The sequence below is a fragment of the Filicampus tigris genome, chromosome 4 (genome assembly GCF_054856515.1).
Source record: "Filicampus tigris isolate MCC_2025a chromosome 4, RoL_Ftig_1.0, whole genome shotgun sequence".
Lineage (NCBI taxonomy): Eukaryota > Metazoa > Chordata > Actinopteri > Syngnathiformes > Syngnathidae > Filicampus > Filicampus tigris.
The window spans coordinates 24,536,531-24,559,343 of record NC_141220.1 but is presented as its reverse complement, the minus strand read 5'-3'; the positions used below and the strand labels follow the sequence as shown (position 1 = coordinate 24,559,343).

Sequence of the window (22,813 nt, the reverse complement as noted above, 5' to 3'; positions counted from 1 at the left end):
CTTGTCTGCCGCAAGAGTTTTGAAGAGCTGAGAGTCTGACGAGCGGGGATTTCCTTCATCCCCATCCTGGTACTGGCAGCCGCGTGCCCGCCCAGAACAACATCAATCACTCATGTTGGGACCCCCCGCCCCCCCCCCCCCCCCCAGTAGATGAACTCATTGTTTGCTGGGATTGTGCTGCCGTGTAGGGTTTTAAACGTTCAAATGGATTTAGCGATGCAGTTAACATCAACCAACCGCTTTCACGCTGCACTCAAACAGTACAGGTGGCATTTGATCACCTGTCCCCTTCGAATGGGTGGACAGAGAAGGCAGCAAGAATCGGCAGCAAGGGCCGGTTGCAGGAGTAGGCAGCCGCAATAATCAGGAAAGGTTGGCAGCACAGTAGTCGGAAACAGGAGGTAGTTATAGTAGGAGTGACCAGCGAGCGTTCCCTAGTCGACTATTAGGGAACTCTTGCTGTAGTAGTAGTAGTAGTGCGTTTCGGCTAGATCAGGTAGCATAAGAAGCTAGCAAAGTCAAAAGTTGGCGGCAACAGTCAGGAGTTCAAATAGCTAGTAAGAGTAAGAAGCAAAGGTAAGAGTCGGCAGCCACAGTTGGTAGTTAGAGGAGATCGCAAGAGTTGGTAGCAAGAATCAGCAGCTAAAGTTAGCAGCGAGACTCGGTAGCAAGCAAGAGTAGGCAGCAAGTATGGACAAACACAGCGGGTTGCACGTTACAGTAAGCAACAACAGTAGAAGGCTGCTGAAGGTTCAGCAAGAATAGTTAGCAAAGCTGGCTAGCAAGTGCCGGAAGCTAAAGCAGGCATCAAGAGTCGGCAGCAAGAGTCAAGATTCAGTAAAAGGAGTTGGGAGGAACATTAGTCGGCAACATTACGGCGGCGTTTTTAAGCAGCGGTTAGCAGCGAAGGTCCATCGGAAGAGTTGGTTGCAAGAGTTGGTAGGGACGGTTGTCAGGAGTCGCTAAAGAGGGAAGCAGAAGTAGTCAGCAACAGCTAGCGGCAGGAGCCTGTCGCAAGATTAGTTATCCGTTTCCAAATTGTAGTCACAAATATTCAAAGTGCCTCTTTCTTCCTGGGTTCGTGCCACGCAGCTCGCAGCACAATCTTCTCGCACGTCATCATCTCGCTGAAGGGCCTGTGGACCATCCGGGCATTCGGGCGTCAGACGTACTTCGAGATGCTCTTCCACAAGGCGCTCAACACCCACACGGCCACCTGGTTCCACTACCTGGCCACGCTACGCTGGTTCCTCTTCCGCTGCGATGTCATCTTTGTGCTCTTCTTCACCGCCGCTGCTTTCATCGCCGTGGGAACCAACCGTGAGTACATTCCCTACTACTAAAGTGGGGTGCACACAAAACCATAACACACCCCACAACACCGGATAATCACTTGCATCACAACCCACGCCACAGGACGGTCACCAACACCGCAGGATAATCATTCTCAATGCAAACCGCACCGGAGAATAATCACTCCTAACGCCATATGATAATCACTCACCCCGCACTGGATAATCACTCTTAACACACTGCACACCACCGGATGATCACCCTCACGGCAACCAACACCACACGATAATCACTCACGCCACAACACGCCATAATCACCTAACACACCCCACACCACCGGATAATCATTCTAAATGCAAACTACACCAGAGAATAATCACTCCTAACGCCACGTGATGATCACTCACCCTGCACTGGATAATCAATCTTAACCCACGCCACACCACGGGGTGATCACCCTCACGGCAACCAACACCACATGATCATCACTCACCCCACAACACGCCATAATCACCTAACACACCCCACACCACCGGATAATCATTCTCAATGCAAACCACATTGCAGAATAATCACTCTTAACGCCACATGATAATTACTCACCCCGCACTGGATAATCAATCTTAACTCACTCCACACCACGGGATGATCACCCTCACGGCAACCAACACCACATGATAATCACTCACCCCACAACACGCGATAATCACCTAACACACCCCACGCCACTGGATAATCACTCTCAATACATTCAACCCTTAATGATAATCACTCTTAATTTCCCCTAACGCCATTTGATAATCATTCACGCCACACCACAAGACAAAAACTCTGAACACACCCCGCGCCACATGATAATAACTCTTGACACCACATCATACAAATCAATCAGTGACTCTCTACACACCTCACACCACAGGATGATCCATTCTAAAACGCCGTACACCACAGCATGTTCACTCTCAAATCACTCAGGATCCTATTTTCAAACGACGGTCGGGCCTTCGCTGACTGAAGCGAAAATGCGTCAATTATTATAGGCCCGATTATCAGCATAGGTGTACCCCGTTTTACCAACATCCTGTACATAAGTATACGTTTTGTCCCCTACTTCTCAGTGCGTTGGGACCCTTTTTGTATCGGAGCTCATTCGATTCCGTGAACTTCCTTAGTGCCTCTGCTGGGATGAATAAAAAGTATCTAACGACAATCATTGGTGAACAATAGGGAGCAACTGTGTGTCTGTGAATGTCGATGATACCGATGATGTTGTCCAATGACCTAAAAGGAATATTTCCACAGGGTGTGATGAGCCTTATTGAGTCTTATCTGAACCCTGCAGTGTGTCCACTGCTGCCGTGCTATTGGATACAATGTCATAACACAGGAAATGTGTGTGTGGGTCTGCGTGTGTGTTGGATTAAAATGGAGGGGAAGCACATACACACATGCGTCATGTAACCGGCATTAAGTATTTGTGTTGAACGTACGTCAAAGAACAATTTAATTCTCGGTCGTAGTCTCGAACGGAGTGTTGTGACATCACCGCAAAGTTACTGAAAGTGTGTGTTTCGGCAGAGGACAAGCCGGGTGAAATCGGCATCATCGTGGCGTTGGCCATGCTCATACTGGGAACGTTCCAGTGGGCTGTCATCACCAGCATCACCGTGGACAGCCTGGTATGCGCTCATGCACACGATGACATCGTCACTGTCCGGTCAAGGGTAAATCGGAGCCAAAGGCAGCAAGAGTAGTCGGTGAGACTCGGCAGCCGGGGAACGGATCGGTAGTTGGTGGCAAGGGTGGGGCGCTGCAGTAGGCAGCAGGTGTGGTCGGTGCGAGTTGGCAACGAGGAGGCAGCGACACTAGTTAGCTGCAGTAGTCGGCGAGATTAGTCAGCAAGGGGAGGTTGAAAGCGTACGCAAGAATAGGTAGCTGGGAGTAGTCAGCAACAGTAGTTAGTACGAATTGGTAAAAAGAGTTGGCAGCAAAAATGGTCACAAAGGTAGGTAGCAAAAGCAGTCAGTAAGATTAGTCAGCAAGATTAATTATAAAAAAAGGCAGAAGTGGGCGGCAAAATTAGTCAGCAAATGTAGGCGGACAAAATTGACTATGCAGCAGGAGTAGGTAGCAAGAATAATCAGAAAGAGTAAGGCAAGTCTCACAGCAGCGGGAGTAGTCAGCAACAGTAGTCAGTGCGAATTGGTAAAAAGGGTAGGCAGCAAAAATAGTCACAAACGTAGGTAGCAAAAGTAGTCAGCAAGAGTAATGAGTGAAAATGAGAAAAGTAGGCGGCAAAATTAGTCAGCAAACATAGGCAGACCAAATTGCAAGAGTAGGTAGCAAGAATAATCAGAAAGAGTGAAGCAAGTCTCACAGCAGCGGGAGTAGTCAGCAACAGTAGTCAGTGGCTATTTCTTTTGTCGTAATTACGCTCCTCCCGCTCCCCAGATGCGCTCAGTTGATCGGGTGTTCAAGTTCATCGACCTGCCGTCGGAGGAAGTGTTGGCGGGCCGAGGGGGCAAACCGGGAAGTGACCTGGTCATCGACAACCCGCACGCTCAAGACTATTGGCCCAACCGAGGTCAAATGGACGTGAAGGGCCTCACCGTCAAGTACACGGAGGCCGGCCGCGCCATCCTCAGTGACGTCAGCTTCTCGGTGGAGGGCGGGCACAGCGTCAGTTTGGATTTCATCCTCTTGCATTCACGGTGTCTTACGCACACTCCCCCAAACGGTCTCATAACAACTCTCAGGTTGGTCTTCTGGGTCGTACGGGCTCAGGAAAGAGCACCTTGCTGTCGGCTCTTCTGCGTCTGGCGTCCACCGACGGCGAAATCTCTGTGGACGGCGTCTCCTGGAGCTCCGTGTCACTTCACACCTGGAGGAAGGCCTTTGGCGTTGTGCCGCAGGTACCAGGAGTAGGCAGCAGTAGTCGATTGCAAGAGTCGGCAGCAAGGATTAGGCGGAAAGAATATGAAGGCAGGAATACTAGTTGTCAAGGGTAGGCAGCAAGCATAAGAGAGCAGGACCTGTCGGCAAGACTCGTCATCAAACGCAGACATTCATTGTAGGCAGCGATAAGTAGATAGGCAGCAATACTACTTGACAAGAGTAGTCAGCATTAATAGGGGTAGACAGTGAGAGTAGTCAGCTGTAATGGATAGAGTAGATAGCAAGACTGGACGACTAGTGATCTAAATACATTACCTCTACTATTTAACTATTACTACTGCTAGTTATCAAGGTTAATTGTAGAGAGCAAGGGTAGAAACTAGGCTAGTCTAGCAGACTAGGAAAGGAAGGCATCTTAATAGTACATGGCAAGCGTCTGCAGCAAGAGTAGTCAGCAAGGGTAGTCAGCAAGACTAGTCTTCAAAGGTAGGCAGCAAGCATCGGCAGGACGACTAGTGAGCCAAGACTAGTCGTTAAACACGGACAAGGTCGATGTACATAGCAAGACTAGGCAGTAATGCTAGTTGTCAAGCGTAGGCAGCAAGAATTGGTAGCAAGTGTAGGCACAAAAACTAGTCAGCGAGACTAGTCATCAAACCTCAGCAGCAGTTGTGAGCAGCTGCATGTAGATGACGATAGATAACGAGGCTGCTCATCAAGGGTAAGCAGCAAGAGTAATCAGCAATAACAGATAGCAAAAGTGGGGAACACGATTAGCCATGAAAGGTGGACTAGGCAGAAAGCGTAATCATCAAGACTTGTGACGATGTTGGTGATTTGTAATGTCCAGAAAGTTTTCATCCTAACCGGAACGTTCCGGATGAACTTGGACCCTCACGGCCGCTACAGCGACGACGAGCTGTGGAGGGTCGCCGATGAGGTACTCCTACACACGTGTCCGCCATCTTGAGGCCACCTTAGCATTAGCTTAGCGTGTGTGTGCGCGTGTGATTATCAGGTGGGCCTGAAGTCGGTGATCGAGCAGTTTCCCGACAAGTTGGATTTCCAGCTGGAGGACGGCGGCAACGTGCTGAGCAACGGACACAAGCAGCTCATGTGTCTGGCTCGTTCCATCCTCAGCAAGGCTCGCATCCTGCTGCTGGACGAACCCTCGTCGTACCTCGACCCCATGTAAGTCGCCACCCACTACGCTACCGGGAGCTCAGGTGGTAGAATTGACTCTCATTTTTTCTTTTTTTTTTTGTGGGGCGTGTGGGGGTGGCGTATTTGGGAACAAAAATGTTTGGTTTGTATAGTTGTATATTTCAGAACAAAGCAGTTGTTTTATTTAGCTGATATAAGAGCAATATAATTGCTTTGTAACTTTTTTTTAGAAAATAAAAAAAAGAAAAGTATCGTTTTTACAATTTAAAAAATATTTAAAATAAAAAAAAAATATATTGAATAAAAAAGAAAAAAAATATATATTTATATATACATATATTATAAATATGTTAATATAATGTATAATTAGAATGTGTAAAGTCAAATTAGGGTATATTTGAAAGAAAACAAAAAGTATAATTTGACAAAAGGTCAAATATTTTTATATTTTGGATTTTGTTTGATGAAAAGTTTCACCCCACAAACATTTTTGATAACATTCATATTTTTGAGAACAAAAGTCACAGTATATTGAGATAAAGTATTTTTTATAAGAACTGTCATGTATTTGAGAAAAAAATCTGTTTAAAGAAAGGCACATTTTCGAGGAAAACAATGTGTATTTTGAGAATAAAAAGTTGTGTTGAGGAAAAAGATTTATTTTCCCCCACCCCACCCAAAAAGTTACATATTTGAAAAGAAAAATGTTGCATATTTTTGAGGAAAAAAGTTCTGTATTTCATCAAGGGAGAAAATTGTAGGCGGGGGAAAAAACGGCTTATTTTGGAGAATAAGCAGTTTAATAGTTGAGAAAGAATGAATTGAAGATTGTTTTAGGTGTACATTTGAAAACAAAAACATTAGCTATGTTTTCAAGGAGAAGGTTGTATATTTGCTCACAAAAAGTAGTATATTTGACAACAAAAAGTATGACGCAACATTTCGTCAAGTGTTGTGTTGTGTTGTGTTGTTCTCAGAACGCTGCAGGTGCTTCGCAAGACACTGAAGCAGTCGTTCTCGGACTGCACCGTCATCCTCTCCGAGCACCGACTCGAACCTCTGCTCGAGTGTCAGTCCTTCCTGGTGAGACACAGCACTTCTGCTTTTTGAGTTCACCAAAAGTATCATTTTGACCAAAAAAGGCATATTGGGGAACAAAAAGTATATTCAAAAACATTTATATTTGGAAACAAAACATATATTTTTGGAGGGCAAAATTTCTATATTTGCTAACAAAGACGAAAGATTAATGTTTGGGTCCTATATATGTGTGTTTTGTTGGGATCCCAAAAGAGCACAAAAATGTACTACATTTTATTTTATTTAATATTTTGTAGTTCTAGATTTGTTTTAACAAAACCTTGTATATTTTTTGGTATCAGCAGATATTTCGGAGAGAACAAATAGTATTTTTTGAAAACCAAAATTATATTTTTGATTTTAAAAAAAGTCATAAAGAAAATTTGATGTAAAAAAGGTGTATATTTGTGAGCAAAACAAATATTTTTGAGGAAATAAGTGACTGTATTTGTGTTCTATATATCTTAGAGTAAAAGCGACCCAAACAAGTATTTTGAGCGAACAAAAGGTTTTATATTTGATAACAAAAAGTCTTAAGTCTGCATTTTAAAAAAAAGAAAAAAATATGTATTTAAAAAAAAAAACGTTTTGACAATAAAAGTATATTCATGTTTGAGAATAAAAAGTATATTCTGTGTACATTTTAAACCAAAAGCTATATATTTGGGGACAAAAAGTATATATTTTAGAACAACATTTTATTTTCAAGGAAGAATTTTGGTGGTCTGTATATAAAAAAAACGGTATATTTGGCGTTTGCAGTTTAAAAACAAACTGTTGTACCTGTATATTTAAGGTAAAAAAATGTTAAACAATATACTTTTGAGAAAAAAAAAATGTTTTGAAGAATAAAAAGTTGTAATTTAAAGGAGGGGCAAGGGGAATTATTTTTTGAACCCCAAAATAAACCAGCCTTCTATATCCCTGACAACAAAAAGACCCCGACCCCACAAAAAGAAGTACTTTTTTACCACAAGGTTTTTAGGAAGTTGTGTTTTTGAGAGCCAAAAGTATATTTTTACAAAAGTCATATACTTGCAAACAAAAAAACAACTTATTTTTGAATAACCACGAGTATGTTTTTGCGCATGTTGTTAGATGATGTCGGGCAGCTCGATCAAGACGTATGAGAACCTGCACAAGCTGCTGAACGAGACTAGCCAGCTGAAGCAGGCCATGAGCCCGTCGGACCGCCTGCGCCTGGGCCCCACGCTGCACCGGCTCAACTCCACCAAGAGGGCGGCGCCGCCCTGCGCCAACATCGCTTCGCTGCCGGAGGAGGCCGAAGACGACGCGTCGCTCGACACCCGACTCTAGCGCGCTCACTAGACACGCAAGTACATACCATCCGGTGGGGAAACGATTAGCCCCACTTTGAAGCACTTTAGAGACACGCTGAGGTACTCGATCCAACTAAATGAACAACCAGAGCACAAGTTGCCAGTAATTCATTCAAAGTCGCAATAATTCTTTTTTTTTTTTTTTTTTTTTAGTTGTGTTGTTTTGTTCTTTCTTGTAGTCAGGTACCTGGATGCGCAAATGGGATGATTTTGTTTTGTTCTTTCATAGGAAAAGAAACAAGTGTTTTAGCTTTGCTCCATCAAATATATTTACAATAAAACATTTTGACATTTGTTGGTCAGCTCCTGTTTGCACACTTACACGTGTATCTGTATATCATTGGTGCCGGACTTAACTGTATCAAAATTATTCACACAAACGCATCCGCGATTTTCACCTGTTTTTCAGAGACACAAATATATTTGTGACTTTGACGTTTTTCAGACCCATAAATATATTTGGGATTTTCACGTTTTTTTTTGTTGTTGTGTGCATTTATCATTTGTCAATATTCAGCTTGTGAAGTGTTGATTGTGCATTTGTGGCTCAGCGGGTATGCGCATTTATGTTTGACACAAATGTTTAGTCGTTTCCAGATACTCACGTGTGGAAAGACCATCCCTCCTCCGTCCACTCGAGGGCAGCCTTGCTGTCTCCATGAGCCATCTCCTGTTTCTCGTTTAAAAATTGATTATTGACAAATGAAAATTGAAACCTTATCAGTTCTTTTATCTATCTATATTTTACCTTTACGTCTTTAAATGGCTTATCAGGAGTAATCGGTGCCAAGTAGGACTACAAAAAAATGGTCACTCTGGGGCGACTTTTGAATATTTTAATATTTTTGTGCTTGAAAGACAACTTTTTTTTTTCTTAAAAACTGCGAACAGCCATCGCACACCTTTGAAACGGACTAAAATCTCTCCTGTACATATGTATATACTCATATATATTTATATATTTCTTAATAGATTTATAAACATCAAAGAAATATTGGTTGAGAATAAACGCATACACAGTGATTGATGCGAGAAAAGAAAGCTTGTAGTAGTATGGCTTACAGTACACATCTAGTACTCACTTTCAAACTTTACAAACACTTTTTGAAGTTGACTGTACAAACGTCATCGCCGCGATGACACGCTAATGCTAAAACTCTTATTTACACATAAAAACCCTGATTCATGTCCAAGCCACGGTGCAAACAAACATCAAAAACACTCAATAGAAAAGAGAGAATAAAGTCGATTACTCGGTGAGATGACGCCAAGCGATCGTCTTATCAAGAATTGCTTCTAGAACAAAAAGTGTGGTCCCCAAAGTACACACGAGGAAGTGTGACGAGTACAAAGAGTTCAAAGGTGGTCTGCTAAGAAGGAGGGAGGGAGGGGAACACGTGTGCACATAGTCATATAATACTGATACACCACTTACTGTAGATATCAAATACACATTTTAAGAACCTACAGTCTTGCTTTGATTAAATACCAATCCATGGGATTTTTTTTTCTTCTTCTCGTGTCTAAAATCATTCATTTCACAAATTTACTGTAGTCACGTAAGCCTGGTACACACAAACAACCTTCGGAGACAGTTTTAAATCTTCGAGGGGAGAGAACGAGTCTATTATTTCTCATAATATTTTCTTGAAATGTCTTGTGTTCTTAAACATGTAGGATTTTTTGGTAAAATAATCCTTGTCCCTTGAAATGTTAAAGTCGTATTTCCTAATTTGAGTGGGGAAAGTAAAATATTGTTTAGAAAAAGTTGCAGCAGTCTTTATAACTACATTTGGCTTTAAATGTAAATTATTTTCTTGAAAATGTACGACCTTTTGAAAATATGCTGTTTATTGACAAGGTAAAACTTTTATTTACTCTGAAAGGTAAAAAAAAAGTTATTTTTAATCATTCATAATTAAAAAACAATTTTTTTATTTATAGAAAAAAGCTGCTTATTTTCCAGGAAAAAGGAAATGACATTTTAAGGGAAATTCATTTTTGCGGAGGAAAGGCTATCTTTTCCAGTAAAAATGAGCATGTTTCATAAAAAGTTTTTAAGAAATAATCATGAGGAAAAAAAGAACATTTAAAATGTTTTTCAAAGTTACGTTTGAAATTGCTTTTTTTTTTTTTTTTATTTTAATCTGGAAAATATACAACTTTAAGGAAAAATTATCTTTCAAGCAAAAAAGAAAAAAAAACAATGTTTAGAAAGTCGTACATCTAAAAAAAAAAAAATTTTTTAAATCAAGCGTCAAAACATTCTGGGAGGGAGGGAAAATGTAACATTTAAAGACAAAAGTTTTGTATTTTGTGAGGGGAGGGCATAAAAAAAGTATCCTAAAAAGTGGTGAAAATGATTATGTTAATGTGTGTACCAGGCTTAATTTCAATTGTACTACCATGAAATATTTTCTCAACATATCCGATGACATTGATTAATAGTTGTACTCAGGTTACTCATAAAATTACCGAAATTTCCTTCCCCCTAGTGTGGAACTTGTGTTGTCCTCTTGTGATTGTATTCTTAATAAGGGGCGTGGGGAGAGATTTCAACTTGTGTGATTGGCCCTTCATTTAGAGGGCGGGGCAGTGTGTGTGTGCGTCTGTGTGTTTATTTGTGATTGTGTTGCTGTAGGAGCCAGATGTGCTCCTGTGATTGTTTGTTGACATTGCTGCTGCTGCTGTTTGCTTTGCTGCTGCTTCTGCTGTTGTTGTTGTTGATGTTGATGTTGTTTCCCGCAGCGATGCTAGGCAGCGGCGGTGGCTGCTGCTGCTGCTGCTGCCCCCTGCTGGGCACGGGCAGCTGGGATTTGGTTCGAGGGCTCGCGCGGCGTTGGCTGCTCTGGACGACCGCCTGAGTGAGCAGAGACTGCGGGAGACAGGAAACGCTCACATTTTGGCTCACAACACTAAGCAAAGAAAATAATTCAACCGAGCAATAGCTCGTAACTTGAAAAACTCATAAGGTGGGGGTGCTTGTAAGTCGAGGTACCGCATTACTTTTATTAAAAAAAGTTTTATATATAAAAAGCTACTTTTAGGAGTTAAAAAATGTTCGAGTAAAGTAAATATTTCACAACTCATTAATTTTTGAGAACAAAGTTGCACTTTTTAAAGTTGTATATCATTAATTAAAGATGTTTATATATATGTATATATATATATACACACACACACATTTCTGAGAAAAAAATGAGGAACATTTTGGAGGACTTCACAACAGCGTTTCCGTTTAGTTCCGAGGTACCTAACCCTCACCAACAGGGGGCACTCTAACCAAATTTAATTTGACCTTTTTTAATGAACACCATTTTATCATATCCACTGAGGACTTTCTTGCTGTCTGACAGTTTGGAGCCATCGGTTGCTTTTGGCCTATCAACGTGTTGTTTCCCTCCCGTGTCCTCACCGGCTGAGCTGATTGGTCCACGGCTACTTCCTGCTCTGGTCTTGAGGGCGGCGCTCCGACAGGACTACTGGCAGCGAATAGAAGGACGTCGTCGTCTTTGGACGCCCACGTCTGGAAATGACGAAAATCAATACATCAATACACTTAAGGCAGGGTCATATTAATTACAATTCATTTTTTCCCCCTGAACTTGACACTGTGTTTGTGTACAGTAACTGTACATATGTATTAAGAAATGCACTCTCACAAGTGAAAAGTCAACACAAAAATCACTGTCGCCCTCTGGTGGTTGTAATGATATATTTAATAATGTCATGTGTCTAAGGACTGCAGCGTGTACCAGTCTGATGTCTGGTTCTGACTTGCTGGAACACAACGACTGAAGCTCTTGGATCAGGTCCGTCTCGTCGTCCGAGAACAAAGACAAACCCGACGCCTCCCTGAATAAAACACACACGCAAGTCAAAATATTAAAAACACGTCTCCATCCGTCGGCGAACCCTTGCAGTCATAAACAATATTGAAAGTGCGGATACCGTACAAGCACCTGTAACATTACCAACTAGTAGTACAAGTAGTCATATTAGTTTTTACCAATTTGAGTGAGTACAAACCTGTGGATTTTGCCATTAGCAGTGCAGCTAACATCAGTGGAGGATACGGAGCCTGGGAACACAACTGAGTCATCAATAATGCCTTCCTCCACAATGATTGAAAGACAATGTCCCGATAATGACCTTACCGTGTCTAAAGGAGCCACCGGCCCAGCTGGAGGCAGGACTTCCTTTCTTTCGGGGGCCGGTATTGGATCGTCTCAGCTTGTCTCGACACTTCCTGCCGCCGCTTCCTTTAAAGGGGCCGATGGCGGTCAGAGGCATGGCTTCGCCCCTGAATGCAACCTCTGATAAGAGAGATTTTTTTTGTTTATTTTTTTGTAATTTTTGAAAAAAAAAAAAAAAGGATAATCATCATAAATAAATAAATAAGGTCTGACCGTGGCGGGGCAGGGGGCAGCCCCGCAGGACGGCCTTGCTGACCAGGATGCTGAGGGCGGCCTTCAGCACCGCCTGCTGGCCGTCGCTCAGAACGACGTTGCTCGGCAACGGGGAGGAGGAGGAGGAGGAGGAGGAGGAGAGGCGCCTGGCGGTTACCCGGGAAACAATTGCCGCCTCGACGCGAGGAACCACCACCGAGCTCCACAGCCGAGACAACCACCTGAGCACAGCGCAGCAATGGCAACGTGCCCTACGTCGTGCGTGGGTTCATGCAGCGCCCGCACTGGCGTACCTGACGATGGCGTGCGCGTCGTTGGCGTGGACGGGGCAGGCCAGGAAGTGTCGGGGTCCCATCAAGGCTTCGTGCGTGCCCAGATGTGCCAAGCAGGCGTTAAGCTGCTGCCACACTTGAGCCACCCACAGCACCGCCTTCTCCATGACGCCGTCACCGGACCACGCCGCACTTCCTGTCTGGGGTTGACAGAAAAGGACAAAACTACTTGTTGTCGTGACGACGTGCGTTTACGTAGTTCCCGATCCAGACTCCAGAAAAGGAGGTTTGACCTGGTGCAGCAGTTTCCTGCGCAGGCGCCTGGCCAGCAGGCCGTGCAGAGGCTCCTGGTCCCAGCGCAGACGCAGCCAGCGGAAGTGCTGCTGCAGACGGAGCTCCGAGCCGTGGAGGCGGGGCTTTGACAGGGAGCCAATCAGGAAGCTGCGCTGGCAGAAGTGATGCGGACCTGAAGAGGAAATGATCATTCTCATGCGTGAAAGGAATGCGGTACTTTTCACAGGATCCATTGTAACAATTTTGATTTTTTTTAAAAGTAGCATTACATTTGAAAAAAGGGATAATTATTGTGATGACTTTATTCATTATTTAAAGTATTAATAATTGCATTTTCTTCAGTAAAAATAATTGTATTTTAAGTAGTTTTTAAATGAGTTTTTTTTCAAGTATTATTAAACTGTATGTAAATATTTTTTGAGTAGAAATATTTGTACTTTGTCAGTTCCAATTCATTGTATTTATTTTCAAAGTACTAATAAAACATGTAGTGAAGCAGTACTAATTTGATCTAAAAAGTAGAATTTATTTTACAGAATTTTATTTATTTAATTTAAAGTCAAAATATTTTTTAATAATTAGGTATATTTAATTGTATTTTTTAATTTTAAAGCAGAAGTCAAGTGAAAAAATTATTTGCACTATACAGTATGTGCCTTTAGAAGTCTAAACACGGCATTCTGATTGTTTAAACCTTTTTTGGGATAAGAATTAAACAGAATAATCCATCCATTTCGATCCATCTCGGGGGCGGCCATATTGTCCTGTCCCGGCACTTGCCGTCGACCGAAACGTACGTCAGAGTGGCCGCGGGCTCAGCTTGCGAAGTCCACAACTTGCCTGTTTTCTGGCTTTGGTCACATGACCGAGGGCAGCTTGACGTCAACTTCAGTCAACAGCAGGGGGCGGTACCGGACAGAATGACAGACCCCGAAATGGATAAAGACGCGTTGATTATTCTGATAAATTCATATTCCACAAGAGCAATATTAATCAGACTACCATGTTTAGACTTGTGGGGGCACATTGCAAAGAATTTTTTTGACTTGACTTTAAAGAATTAAAAAAACAAAAACAAGCAGCGTTTTATTTTTATTAGTAAATTTGCGTTTTATTAACTACTAAATTGTTTCGTTTTTGTTTTAAGAAGTCATTGTTTTATTGACATTTTTTGAAGTAGTACTGATAACGATGCAAGTTCTTTTTGTCTTAAACTAAAAGGTTGCGCAATAGCACACAATGACGACACGCACACTCACCAGTGTTAAGCAGCAGGGGGGCGGCGGAGGTCCTGTTGTCCAAGCTGTGGCACAGATCTCCCAGCAGAGCCGACAGGGACGCCGCCTTCTCCATTCCCTGCAGCAGCAGCACCACGCAGCTGCCATGATCGCACGCTGACGACGGCACCAGGAAGCCTGCGTCGGCGGGGAGGAGGCGGTGAGGAGGAGGAGGAGGAGGTGATGAAACGTCATCTAATGACGATGAGCTCACCGCAGGAGACGAGGGCGTCCAGCAGCTGCTCTTTGGTCAGACTGTGCTGCACCTGCACCTTCACCACCTCACACGCCTGACCACCCGCCTCCTGCTTGGACTGACACGAGGGAGGGAGGGAGGTGGAGAGGGGCCTGTTGTCATGGAAACTCAACACAATCTCACACAGGCAGCTGGAAAATTGCAGCCAGCAAAACTTGTTCTTTTACATCTTACATTTTTGTTTAGGGTTTAAATACTGTTATTTTATATATCCGTGATATGAAATTTAAATAAAAACAACAAAAGATTACATGAATCAGTTTACCCCTTTGCTGTAATAAAAGAGACATCAAGTTCCTCCCCTCAGTTCAACATAGGCACCAAGAGGCCACCAGGTGGCGCCCGGCACTATTTTTAGATGGCTAGCACAAAACATAATGGCCATTTTCTAATGTTTTTAAAATCAGCAACAAAATGATATTCACAGTTTTTAAATTGAAGCTGTTAACTTCCGCCACTGCCAAAAATATTCCCGAGCTTTCATTGCATGAGCTCGAGAAATTTACCGGCCTGCTTCCGTATTTTCAAAGGGACAGGGCACTTGGTCGGCCATCTTAGGGTGTTACACAATGAGCACAAAAAAAGTTGTACCAAGAAAAAAAAAAGGAAAATGGTCCTGTCTCGCAAACATGAATTATCAATAAAATACATGAAACGCCTCAGCCCTATACGGTTGATATCATCTTGGCCTTCATCGTCATGATCGTCACACCTTGATGCAGCGAGCCAATAAAGCGGCGATGTAATCCTGACAGCTGTCCTCCAGGCCGTGAAAGATGACACTCCCGTATTGCTCCACCTGTCGCATCGAACACAATCTTACAACACGTTTATGCGATTCAACGTCATCTGCATGGCATGGGGCAAAAGTGAACAATATTGCTTGCAGGTTGGGAGAAAATATGGATGGCACAATGGATGCTTAGCCCTCATTGCCCGGCGATATCATATCTTGGACTAAATCGAAATACTGTACAAACACGACAGGCGACGCGGCGCTACAGCTGCCAAACCAAAAAGGCCATCTCTTTTTTTTTTTAAGCCAGCACATCAGACGCCTGCAGCACTTTTCTTACCGATGCTACTTTTGATCAGCATTTTATTATCTGTGTGCGTGTGCGTGCGTGCGTACCAAGCGAACGTAGTTGAGCAGCACAGGCAGCGGAAAGAGAGACTCCAGAGCCAACTCATCTAGACACGACTCAGAAAGACCTGTGACAAATAAAAAAAAAAACAGGCGCATGCAATTTTTACGAGCGGTCCGTCGGTTGCAGTTCACATAGCGTCATCTGAATTGACAATAAGGCAAATTCAGGCTTTTCCCCAAACCCAAAGCTCACATTACATGGATATTTACGTGCGTGTATGTGAATGCTACAAAAATGTTACGTAATTGTTGGTTACTTAAATCTTAAAGCGGAGCCCACTAGTTGACACAGGGCATTCTGATAAATACTGCTTTTGTGGAATAAGAGGTAATCCACTCGTTTTTAGCCATCTCTGGGGGCAGCCATTTTGTCTCCTGTCGACTGAAAATGACATCACAACTGCTCACAACGACCAATCACGGCTCAGATTCAGAAAACGGGTCAGCCGTGATTGGTCGTTGTGAGTAGTTGTGATGTCATTTTCAGTCGACAGAAGACAAAATGGCCACCCCCAGGGATGGCTAAAAACAAGTGCATTTTGCTACTTAACTTATATTCCACAAACGCAAAATTAATCAGAATGCTGTGTTTCACTAGTGGGCCTGCTGGGAACATATTCTTTAAAAAATTATGCTTGGGTTGACTTCCGCTTTAAGCATTGTACTGGAATTGTTGTTGTACCAATGTCAAATGACTGTTGAGTAAATGTCACATGTCGCATAGCTGTAAGCGGGAGCGGTGCGATTTAATGTTTTTTGTGAACTTTACATGAATGTTACATATAAGTAATGTGCATGTTACATATACACCACATGGCTGACAGAGATAGTGTGAGGAAGTCATTTGGTGTTACATGGGTAGTAATATATCGTTGTTGTCCTGTGTTCCTTTTTTAAAAAAAAGTTTTACGTTAATGGGGTTTCCCCGTTTCATCCCATTAATGTGAAAAAAAAAAAAAAAAAGACAATATTGGACATGTGTGACGATATGTTACATCAATGTACCATATTGATACATTATGTGCATGTGACATGAATGTCACGTAAATAAAACATTATTTAAATGTTACATGTGAAATTTGACAGCACATTTTTTTTTTTTTACCTTTCAGTCTGACGGTGATGACCTGGCTAAGAGGTTTTCGGACTAGGTCCCAAGGTGAGACAGGAAGTTCCTGACCAGGCCGCCACTCACTTCCTCCTGCAACGACACAGACATACAAATGCATTGGTGACCGGAGGACGAGCGAAGGGAATGACAATTTCAAATGAGGCTTCTCACCAATCAGGACGCCGGCGATGCTGGCAGGTGTGAGGCCCAGCAGGGGGCGCTGTGCGTCCTCACCGCACAGTATGTGCAAATGTGCGTTGAAGGCGTGGCCAATGGCGGCACTCAGCTGAGACCAGCGCATGGAGCGATCCACTGACAGTCTGCACAGCACTGACTGAAGCTCACCGGCCTGCTTCTCATCATCATCATCATCATCTTCATCATCATCCATGGAACACATCGAGGAACTGGCTCTGGCACCATCTGAATACTGGAGACGCACCAGGACGCGGTACTGATCTGCAACATGGAGATCATCACTTAAAACGACAGCCAAGCTATAAATCTCCATTTTTTTTTTTTTTAGCATAACGCTATTTATTGTGCACATAAACAAGTGCGCGCACACTCACTGAGATTTTCGAGGAGATCTTTGCAGTCATCTGTAGCAACGTCATGAATGGTTCGATTACATTTATCTCTCCTCTCGATGTCCTGCTCACGGTGGCTACACAGCACCTCCAGACACTCCTGCACACACACACACACACACACACACACCCACACACACCCACACACACACACACAATATTAACACCAACATTGTCAGTCAGTGCATGGCAGCTGGTTTCGTTTATTCCACCTTCAGGCCGAGCGCCGCCGCCATATGAGCGGCCGTCCACCCGTCTGCGTTGGCGTGGTTGAGCAGGGCAGCGGGCAGAGCAGGGGCTCCATCGGGTTGAAGGGTCGCAGCGGGGTCTCCGGGCCCGGGGTGACACAGGAGCAGACGCAGCGTGTCCACGTGGCCTGATCGCACGGCCGCGTGCAGACACGAGCAGCCGTCCTGCACAGAAGACCACAGTGCATCGACCAATCAATACTTCAGATTTTTTTTTTTCCCCCCCCCAATCATTATTATTAGCAAAATGGGTTGGGAGCAAGCCTGGAATTCTTTGTGAGACATGTCTGTCATGAGAAGAATCTTTAAAAAAAAAAAAAGAAGTCTCAAGAAGCCATGCTCGGAAAGACAGAGGAAGTCAGCCATTTTTGTTTGAAGCGGCCATTTTAAGCGCTCATTTCCAGAGACAAACTTGTCAGCTGGATAGCGCTAACTGGAATGGTTTGAAAATGCATCCCCTGAAGCCAATTTCAATTAGCTCCATGTAGGCATGTCCGTCATGAGTAGAACGACAAAAAGACTCAAGAAGCCGGGACTGAAAAGACGCAGGAAGTCACACATTTTGGATTGGCAGTGGCTCTTTTCGGGATCATTTCCAGTGAACCTTCCAAAATGAAGGACCACGCTCATTAAACACAGTTTGACGTTGCCACTTTACAGAGTCACATGGCGACCTTTGAGTCCACCCACTGACCAACATCAGCTGGCGGCTAAAAATACATCCGGTCACACTGCTGCAGATGTTCTCCAGCATCGCAGGGAAAAGCATGTCAAGTGCAGTAAAAAAAACAAAAAAAACCCCAAGACACTCAATATAAGTGGATCACATCCAGGGCACCCAGTGGGCCACTTCTGGTTGTCATGGCAACCTGGGAAGCAAGGTTCATTCTTTCTCCCCATCCATCCATTTATCCAGTCATCCAATTTCAAATCAAGCCTTAAGAGTTCTTAAGTGATTCGAAAATGGCGAAAAGCAGATGTTGCTGGAACTCCAAAAAGTGTGCAGTGATATATACCGTGGCCATACAGGAGCGATCGGCGCCAGCACTCAGCAGGAGATGGACACAGTGTTTCCTGCCCGCCCCGCTAGCCAGGAAGAGGGCAGTCTGGCCACCGTCCGCAGCCGCGTCCGCAGCCGCGCCTGCGGCCAGCAGAGCCTCCACACAGCTGGAGAGGGAAAAAAAAAAAATCAGTAGAAGGTGAAACTGTGATTATTTTTACCAGTGTTGTTGGGTTTTTTTTTTGTGTGTGTGTGTGTGTGTTGTGTGTCTATACTCACCCGCTGTGGCCGTGGGAGGCAGCAAAGTGCAAAGGTGTGAATCGGTTTCGGTCGGACACATCGGCAGGTGAGCCGGAAGACAGCAGCAGCTTCACGCACTCTGCACCCAATGCACCATAAAAAAAATAAATAAATAAATAAAAAAACAATCAATTCTATAACCGATAATCAATAAATACAGTGAACCCTCACGATCCGTACAGATTAGCGAGCGGGACCCGGGCGAATATCGAAAACCTGCAAGCCAACGGAAGAGGTTGACCCACCGGCGTGTCCGTGTTGAGCAGCAGCAAACAAGGCAGCAGTCAAGTTGTGGAGGAGGTCTCGTGGTGGGTGGCGGGTAGGCTGGTTGTCCGTGGCAGTGGCGAGGTGGGCGTGGCCGGGCGTGCTAGGGTGGGGTTGGTGAAGCAGCATTGACAATAAAGTGACATTTCCCTGGGAAGCAGCTTGGAGGAGGAGCAGCGGCCGCCCGCCGTCCAGGGCAGCGGGCCCACAGCTGCTGAGAGGGGACACTACGGAGGGACACCAGCCTGCGGGGGGGAGGGGGGCAGGACAGAGGGGGGGGGGGGGCACAGGGAGCAGGGACGGAACAGGTTAAACTAGGAGAGGGTTGACAACGACACTAGAAGTGCTGAAGAGGAGGAAGAAGAGGAGGAGGGGAACGAGATGCTCTGAGTACCCGGAAGCACAATCACACGCTAACAGAATATTAAAAACGACAACAAGCTACTATGTTTCGTTACGCACTTAACTTGCGCATCGCCGGCGTTCAAAAAAAGTTAGGTCCCGCTGCATGACACACCAGTTTGGTTTTGCCAAAGTTACACTTTGCAACATGACCCAGTCAATCATTATTACGCTTTGTTTGACTTGGCAAAGTGAGGTTCTGCTGTGTTACGCTTAAACTTTGAGGTGTCAAAATTAATTGATAAAATCAACAACTAATCGATTCTCAAATTCATTGACAACCATTTTAATAATTTAGTAAGCGTTCATTGTTTAGTTAACTTAAAAGTTCAAACCGTCTGATTTCAGCCTCTCAACAGAAATCATTCTCTGATTTTCTGTAGTCCGTTTAAGCAGACGGATAATCTTTTGTGTTTAATCAAAATGAGGTATTTGTAAACATCTTTTACCTGGAAAACAATGACCAAACCAGGAAATGAATAACTTTCAAAAAGGTCGGTGAGCACAACATCAATCCCTCTCGTGTAATTGTTTTTTTTTCCCATCACTAAACAATAACAAATAAACACAAATCAGTTAATAAAACGTAATCACAGAAAAACGGTTTCCTAACACTCTTTAATACAAAGTAAAATATTTTGCTATTTCTCAATTAATCGATGGAATATTCGATTCTAAAAATATTCGATTGTTCCATTCGGCTTGGCTGCGTTCCGCTTTGCAACGTTACGTTTCGCTGTTATATTTTTGTAAGTTACTACCCGTCACACTGAATCTGTTCCATCGCGCTCAGCAATGCTACACCTCGTTCGTACTGATGGACTTAAGGGGAACACTAATAAGAAAACTCCTCATGAAAACATATCCTGACTAGTGGAGGCGCCACCTGCTGATCATGACGGGAAATACCAGCTTCCATGCAAGTCGAATGTCCAACAAGTGAAGACAAATGAAAACCAGCCATGAATTGAAAAGCAAAAAAAAAAAAAAAAAAAAAACCATTTCATAGGAATCAAAAACACACGGTGGTCTTGGAGTCTTGTTTGCTTTACCTGCAAAGTGCAAAAACCAGAAGACCAGTGAAGGAGGCGAGAGGTTAGGGTGCGTGAAAGGGGCATGCTAAGTATAGGTTGGAAAGGCAGAGGGTAGGTGAGAGCAGCCACTGGCATCAGCTTCAGAGAGGAAAGGGGTGACCATCAGGAATATTTGAACTCAAACGCAGGCCTCAGAATGTCCCTCTTGTAGCTTTTTCTCTTGCAAGCAGAGGTGTTGCTAAACTGTGGGACGAGCACGGCTACAGCACCGAGGAGAATTAAGAATGCAGCCTGGATGTCCTACTTCAATATCAGCCTCTTCGACTGGTCTCTCTCTGTGCTATGCTGTGCTATGCTATGCTACGCTGTGAAATATTGGGCTACGCCCGCCTAGGCTATGCTATGCTATACGCTGGGCTAGGCGCCGTAAAAAGACAGCTGGAAGAGAGGCAGTGGCGAGAACTGGAGAAAGACAGAACGTGGGAAGTGGTGGGGGGAGGTCCCCCTTTACCTGATGCTGTTGCCAGGGGGCTGTCTGCGGGGGCACGGGGGCTACAGTTGGATGGGCCGCTAATGGAGAGGGAGGAGGGAAGGGGGTTGATGGAGGGGACGGCAGGGGTGACGACGGGGGGGCATTCTGCAAACTGGTCGGGCCCCGGGGAGCGGCGGAGGGGGTATGCACCCACCTGAGAGGCCGTCAGGGCTGGTACTAGGTCCAGGGCGGGTTTGGGCGGAAGCTGGGGTGTCGCTGATTTGAGCCCCGCCCCATGAGAGCGCCCGCTGTCCCCCACCACCTTCATGGGCGGGTGAGGGGGCGAGGGGGTCTGGGAGAGGCCGGGCTTTTTGGGAGGGATGGGAGGAGGGTTTCCTCGGTCGATCCTGGCCACTGTGGGGGACTTAAGGCCGATGGGGTGGCCGAGGCGGCTGGGGAAGGGCCCTCCTTCCGAGGCCGAATGCGGCAGGCTGGGCCGCAGCGCTCCAGCCCCGCCTGCCGGTGGGCTGGTGAAGCGCGACAGGACCTGGGTGACGGTGTGGCGCGCTTGTTGCTTGGCGGCAAAGTTGTCCCGGTTGGTGGGGGAGGGATCGCGGGCCGGAGGACTCTGAGAGGCCGTGCCATTTTGGTCCTGTTCCTGGAACTTGTAGCGGGCCGCCTGGACGCGGGGGCTGACCCCACTGGGTAGGCCATGGGGGGCGGCATGTGCCTCAGAGCCGTTCTCGCTCTGCGCCAGGCCTCCCGAGCTGCTGTGGACGATTCCCCGGCCGGCGGTCTTTGGCAGGCTGAGACCGGCGTAAGGGCCCGTGGTTGGTTTGGCGGCCACGGCGAGGGGAGTCTTCTTGGGACCCTCCACCTCGGGGAGGGGCTGGTCCGTTTGGCAGGAAGCTGTTCGAGAGCCGACGGGGTCCGTGGCCACAGACACGGAAGCTTTGGGCGGCGTGCAGGCGGGGGCGGCAGGTTGGGCGCCGCCGTCCTTGGCACCCCCGCGTTCAGTTCTGAGCTGCTCCACCTGCTGCCGTAGGTTTTGACTCTCAACCTCCTCGCGGCCCAGCCTGGCCCGCAGCTGCTCGCGCTCGGTGTCCAACTCGGACAGCTGTTTCTCCATCTCGGCCTCCATCTGCTGGCCGCGCTGGCGCTCGGCGCTCAGCTCCTCCCGCAGGCGCCCGGAGGCCCGGCCCTCCTCGTCCAGTCGGGCCTGGAGCTCGTCGAAGCGCTGCGACTCCTCCACCACGCGCGTGGCCAGTTGCTTGCACTCGCGCACCAGCATCATGACGATGTGCTTGTTCTTCTCGCGCTCGTCCTTCAGCTGCGCCGTCAGCTTCCGGTGTTCCTGCTCCAGGCTCTGCAGCTGCAGCTTCTCCATCTCCAGCTGCCGCAGGAACAACACAAAACGGCATCTTTACACCGTGGCGAGCTAAGCTAGCCCGTTATAGAAAGTGCCACGCAAGCATTTTCAACCGGCTAAGTTAGGTTTTGCAAAGTTACACCGATACATTTCACTTTGCTACAACAGCAGCCGGACTGTGCGACTTTTGGATTTGCTACCTTACACACTGCAGCTTTCTACTTCATTAAAATACGCTACAATTCAAACATTGTAAACACTACAGTGTTCAACTTGGCTACATTTCATTATATTAGATTATGACCGGCTCCGCTATGTTACGCTTTGATCACTTGGCTTTGCTGTCAATCAAATTAATTTACAAAGAAAAGGAATGACAGACCAAACAAATTAACTAACCGACTAACGAAATTAACTAAGCAACAAGCAAAATTGCAAACTCACAAATGGACCAAAAAACTACTTTGTAGAGAACTAACTAAGGAGCTAGCTAGCAAACCAACTAGCCAGCCAAGTGACAAACTAAGCAAGCAACTAGCATAAAAGCAAACAAACAAACAAACAACCCAGCCAACTAACAGAGGAACTAGTTAAAC

The 22,813-nt window shown here is 45.3% G+C and overlaps 2 protein-coding genes across 3 annotated transcripts in view; one reads left to right on the top strand and one right to left on the bottom strand.

Annotated features, from left to right (window-relative positions):
* Positions 1–8,066, top strand: part of cftr (CF transmembrane conductance regulator) — a 33,135-nt gene extending 25,069 nt beyond the window's left edge. For both annotated transcript variants that reach the window (XM_086029013.1, XM_086029014.1), the window contains exons 21-28: positions 1,093–1,320; positions 2,872–2,972; positions 3,745–3,972; positions 4,050–4,205; positions 5,039–5,128; positions 5,207–5,379; positions 6,330–6,435; positions 7,531–8,066. In XM_086029013.1, the coding sequence (XP_085885139.1) occupies positions 1,093–1,320; positions 2,872–2,972; positions 3,745–3,972; positions 4,050–4,205; positions 5,039–5,128; positions 5,207–5,379; positions 6,330–6,435; positions 7,531–7,749 (1,301 nt within the window). In that variant the 3' untranslated portion in view covers positions 7,750–8,066. The remainder of the gene's footprint in view (positions 1–1,092; positions 1,321–2,871; positions 2,973–3,744; positions 3,973–4,049; positions 4,206–5,038; positions 5,129–5,206; positions 5,380–6,329; positions 6,436–7,530) is intronic.
* Positions 8,067–8,594: 528 nt separating this feature from the next.
* The window catches only part of cttnbp2 (cortactin binding protein 2), a 40,553-nt gene continuing 26,334 nt past the window's right edge, over positions 8,595–22,813 (bottom strand). The window contains exons 4-23 of the mRNA XM_086029012.1: positions 20,888–22,241; positions 18,922–19,185; positions 18,656–18,755; positions 18,393–18,543; positions 17,341–17,541; positions 17,111–17,228; positions 16,710–16,997; positions 16,533–16,628; positions 15,413–15,492; positions 14,993–15,079; positions 14,239–14,338; positions 14,007–14,162; positions 12,747–12,919; positions 12,475–12,653; positions 12,182–12,402; positions 11,930–12,088; positions 11,802–11,853; positions 11,528–11,627; positions 11,188–11,298; positions 8,595–10,647 (exon numbers count right to left, since the gene is read on the bottom strand). Of these exons, the coding sequence (XP_085885138.1) occupies positions 10,390–10,647; positions 11,188–11,298; positions 11,528–11,627; positions 11,802–11,853; positions 11,930–12,088; positions 12,182–12,402; positions 12,475–12,653; positions 12,747–12,919; positions 14,007–14,162; positions 14,239–14,338; positions 14,993–15,079; positions 15,413–15,492; positions 16,533–16,628; positions 16,710–16,997; positions 17,111–17,228; positions 17,341–17,541; positions 18,393–18,543; positions 18,656–18,755; positions 18,922–19,185; positions 20,888–22,241 (4,248 nt within the window). The 3' untranslated portion in view covers positions 8,595–10,389. The remainder of the gene's footprint in view (positions 10,648–11,187; positions 11,299–11,527; positions 11,628–11,801; positions 11,854–11,929; positions 12,089–12,181; positions 12,403–12,474; positions 12,654–12,746; positions 12,920–14,006; positions 14,163–14,238; positions 14,339–14,992; positions 15,080–15,412; positions 15,493–16,532; positions 16,629–16,709; positions 16,998–17,110; positions 17,229–17,340; positions 17,542–18,392; positions 18,544–18,655; positions 18,756–18,921; positions 19,186–20,887; positions 22,242–22,813) is intronic.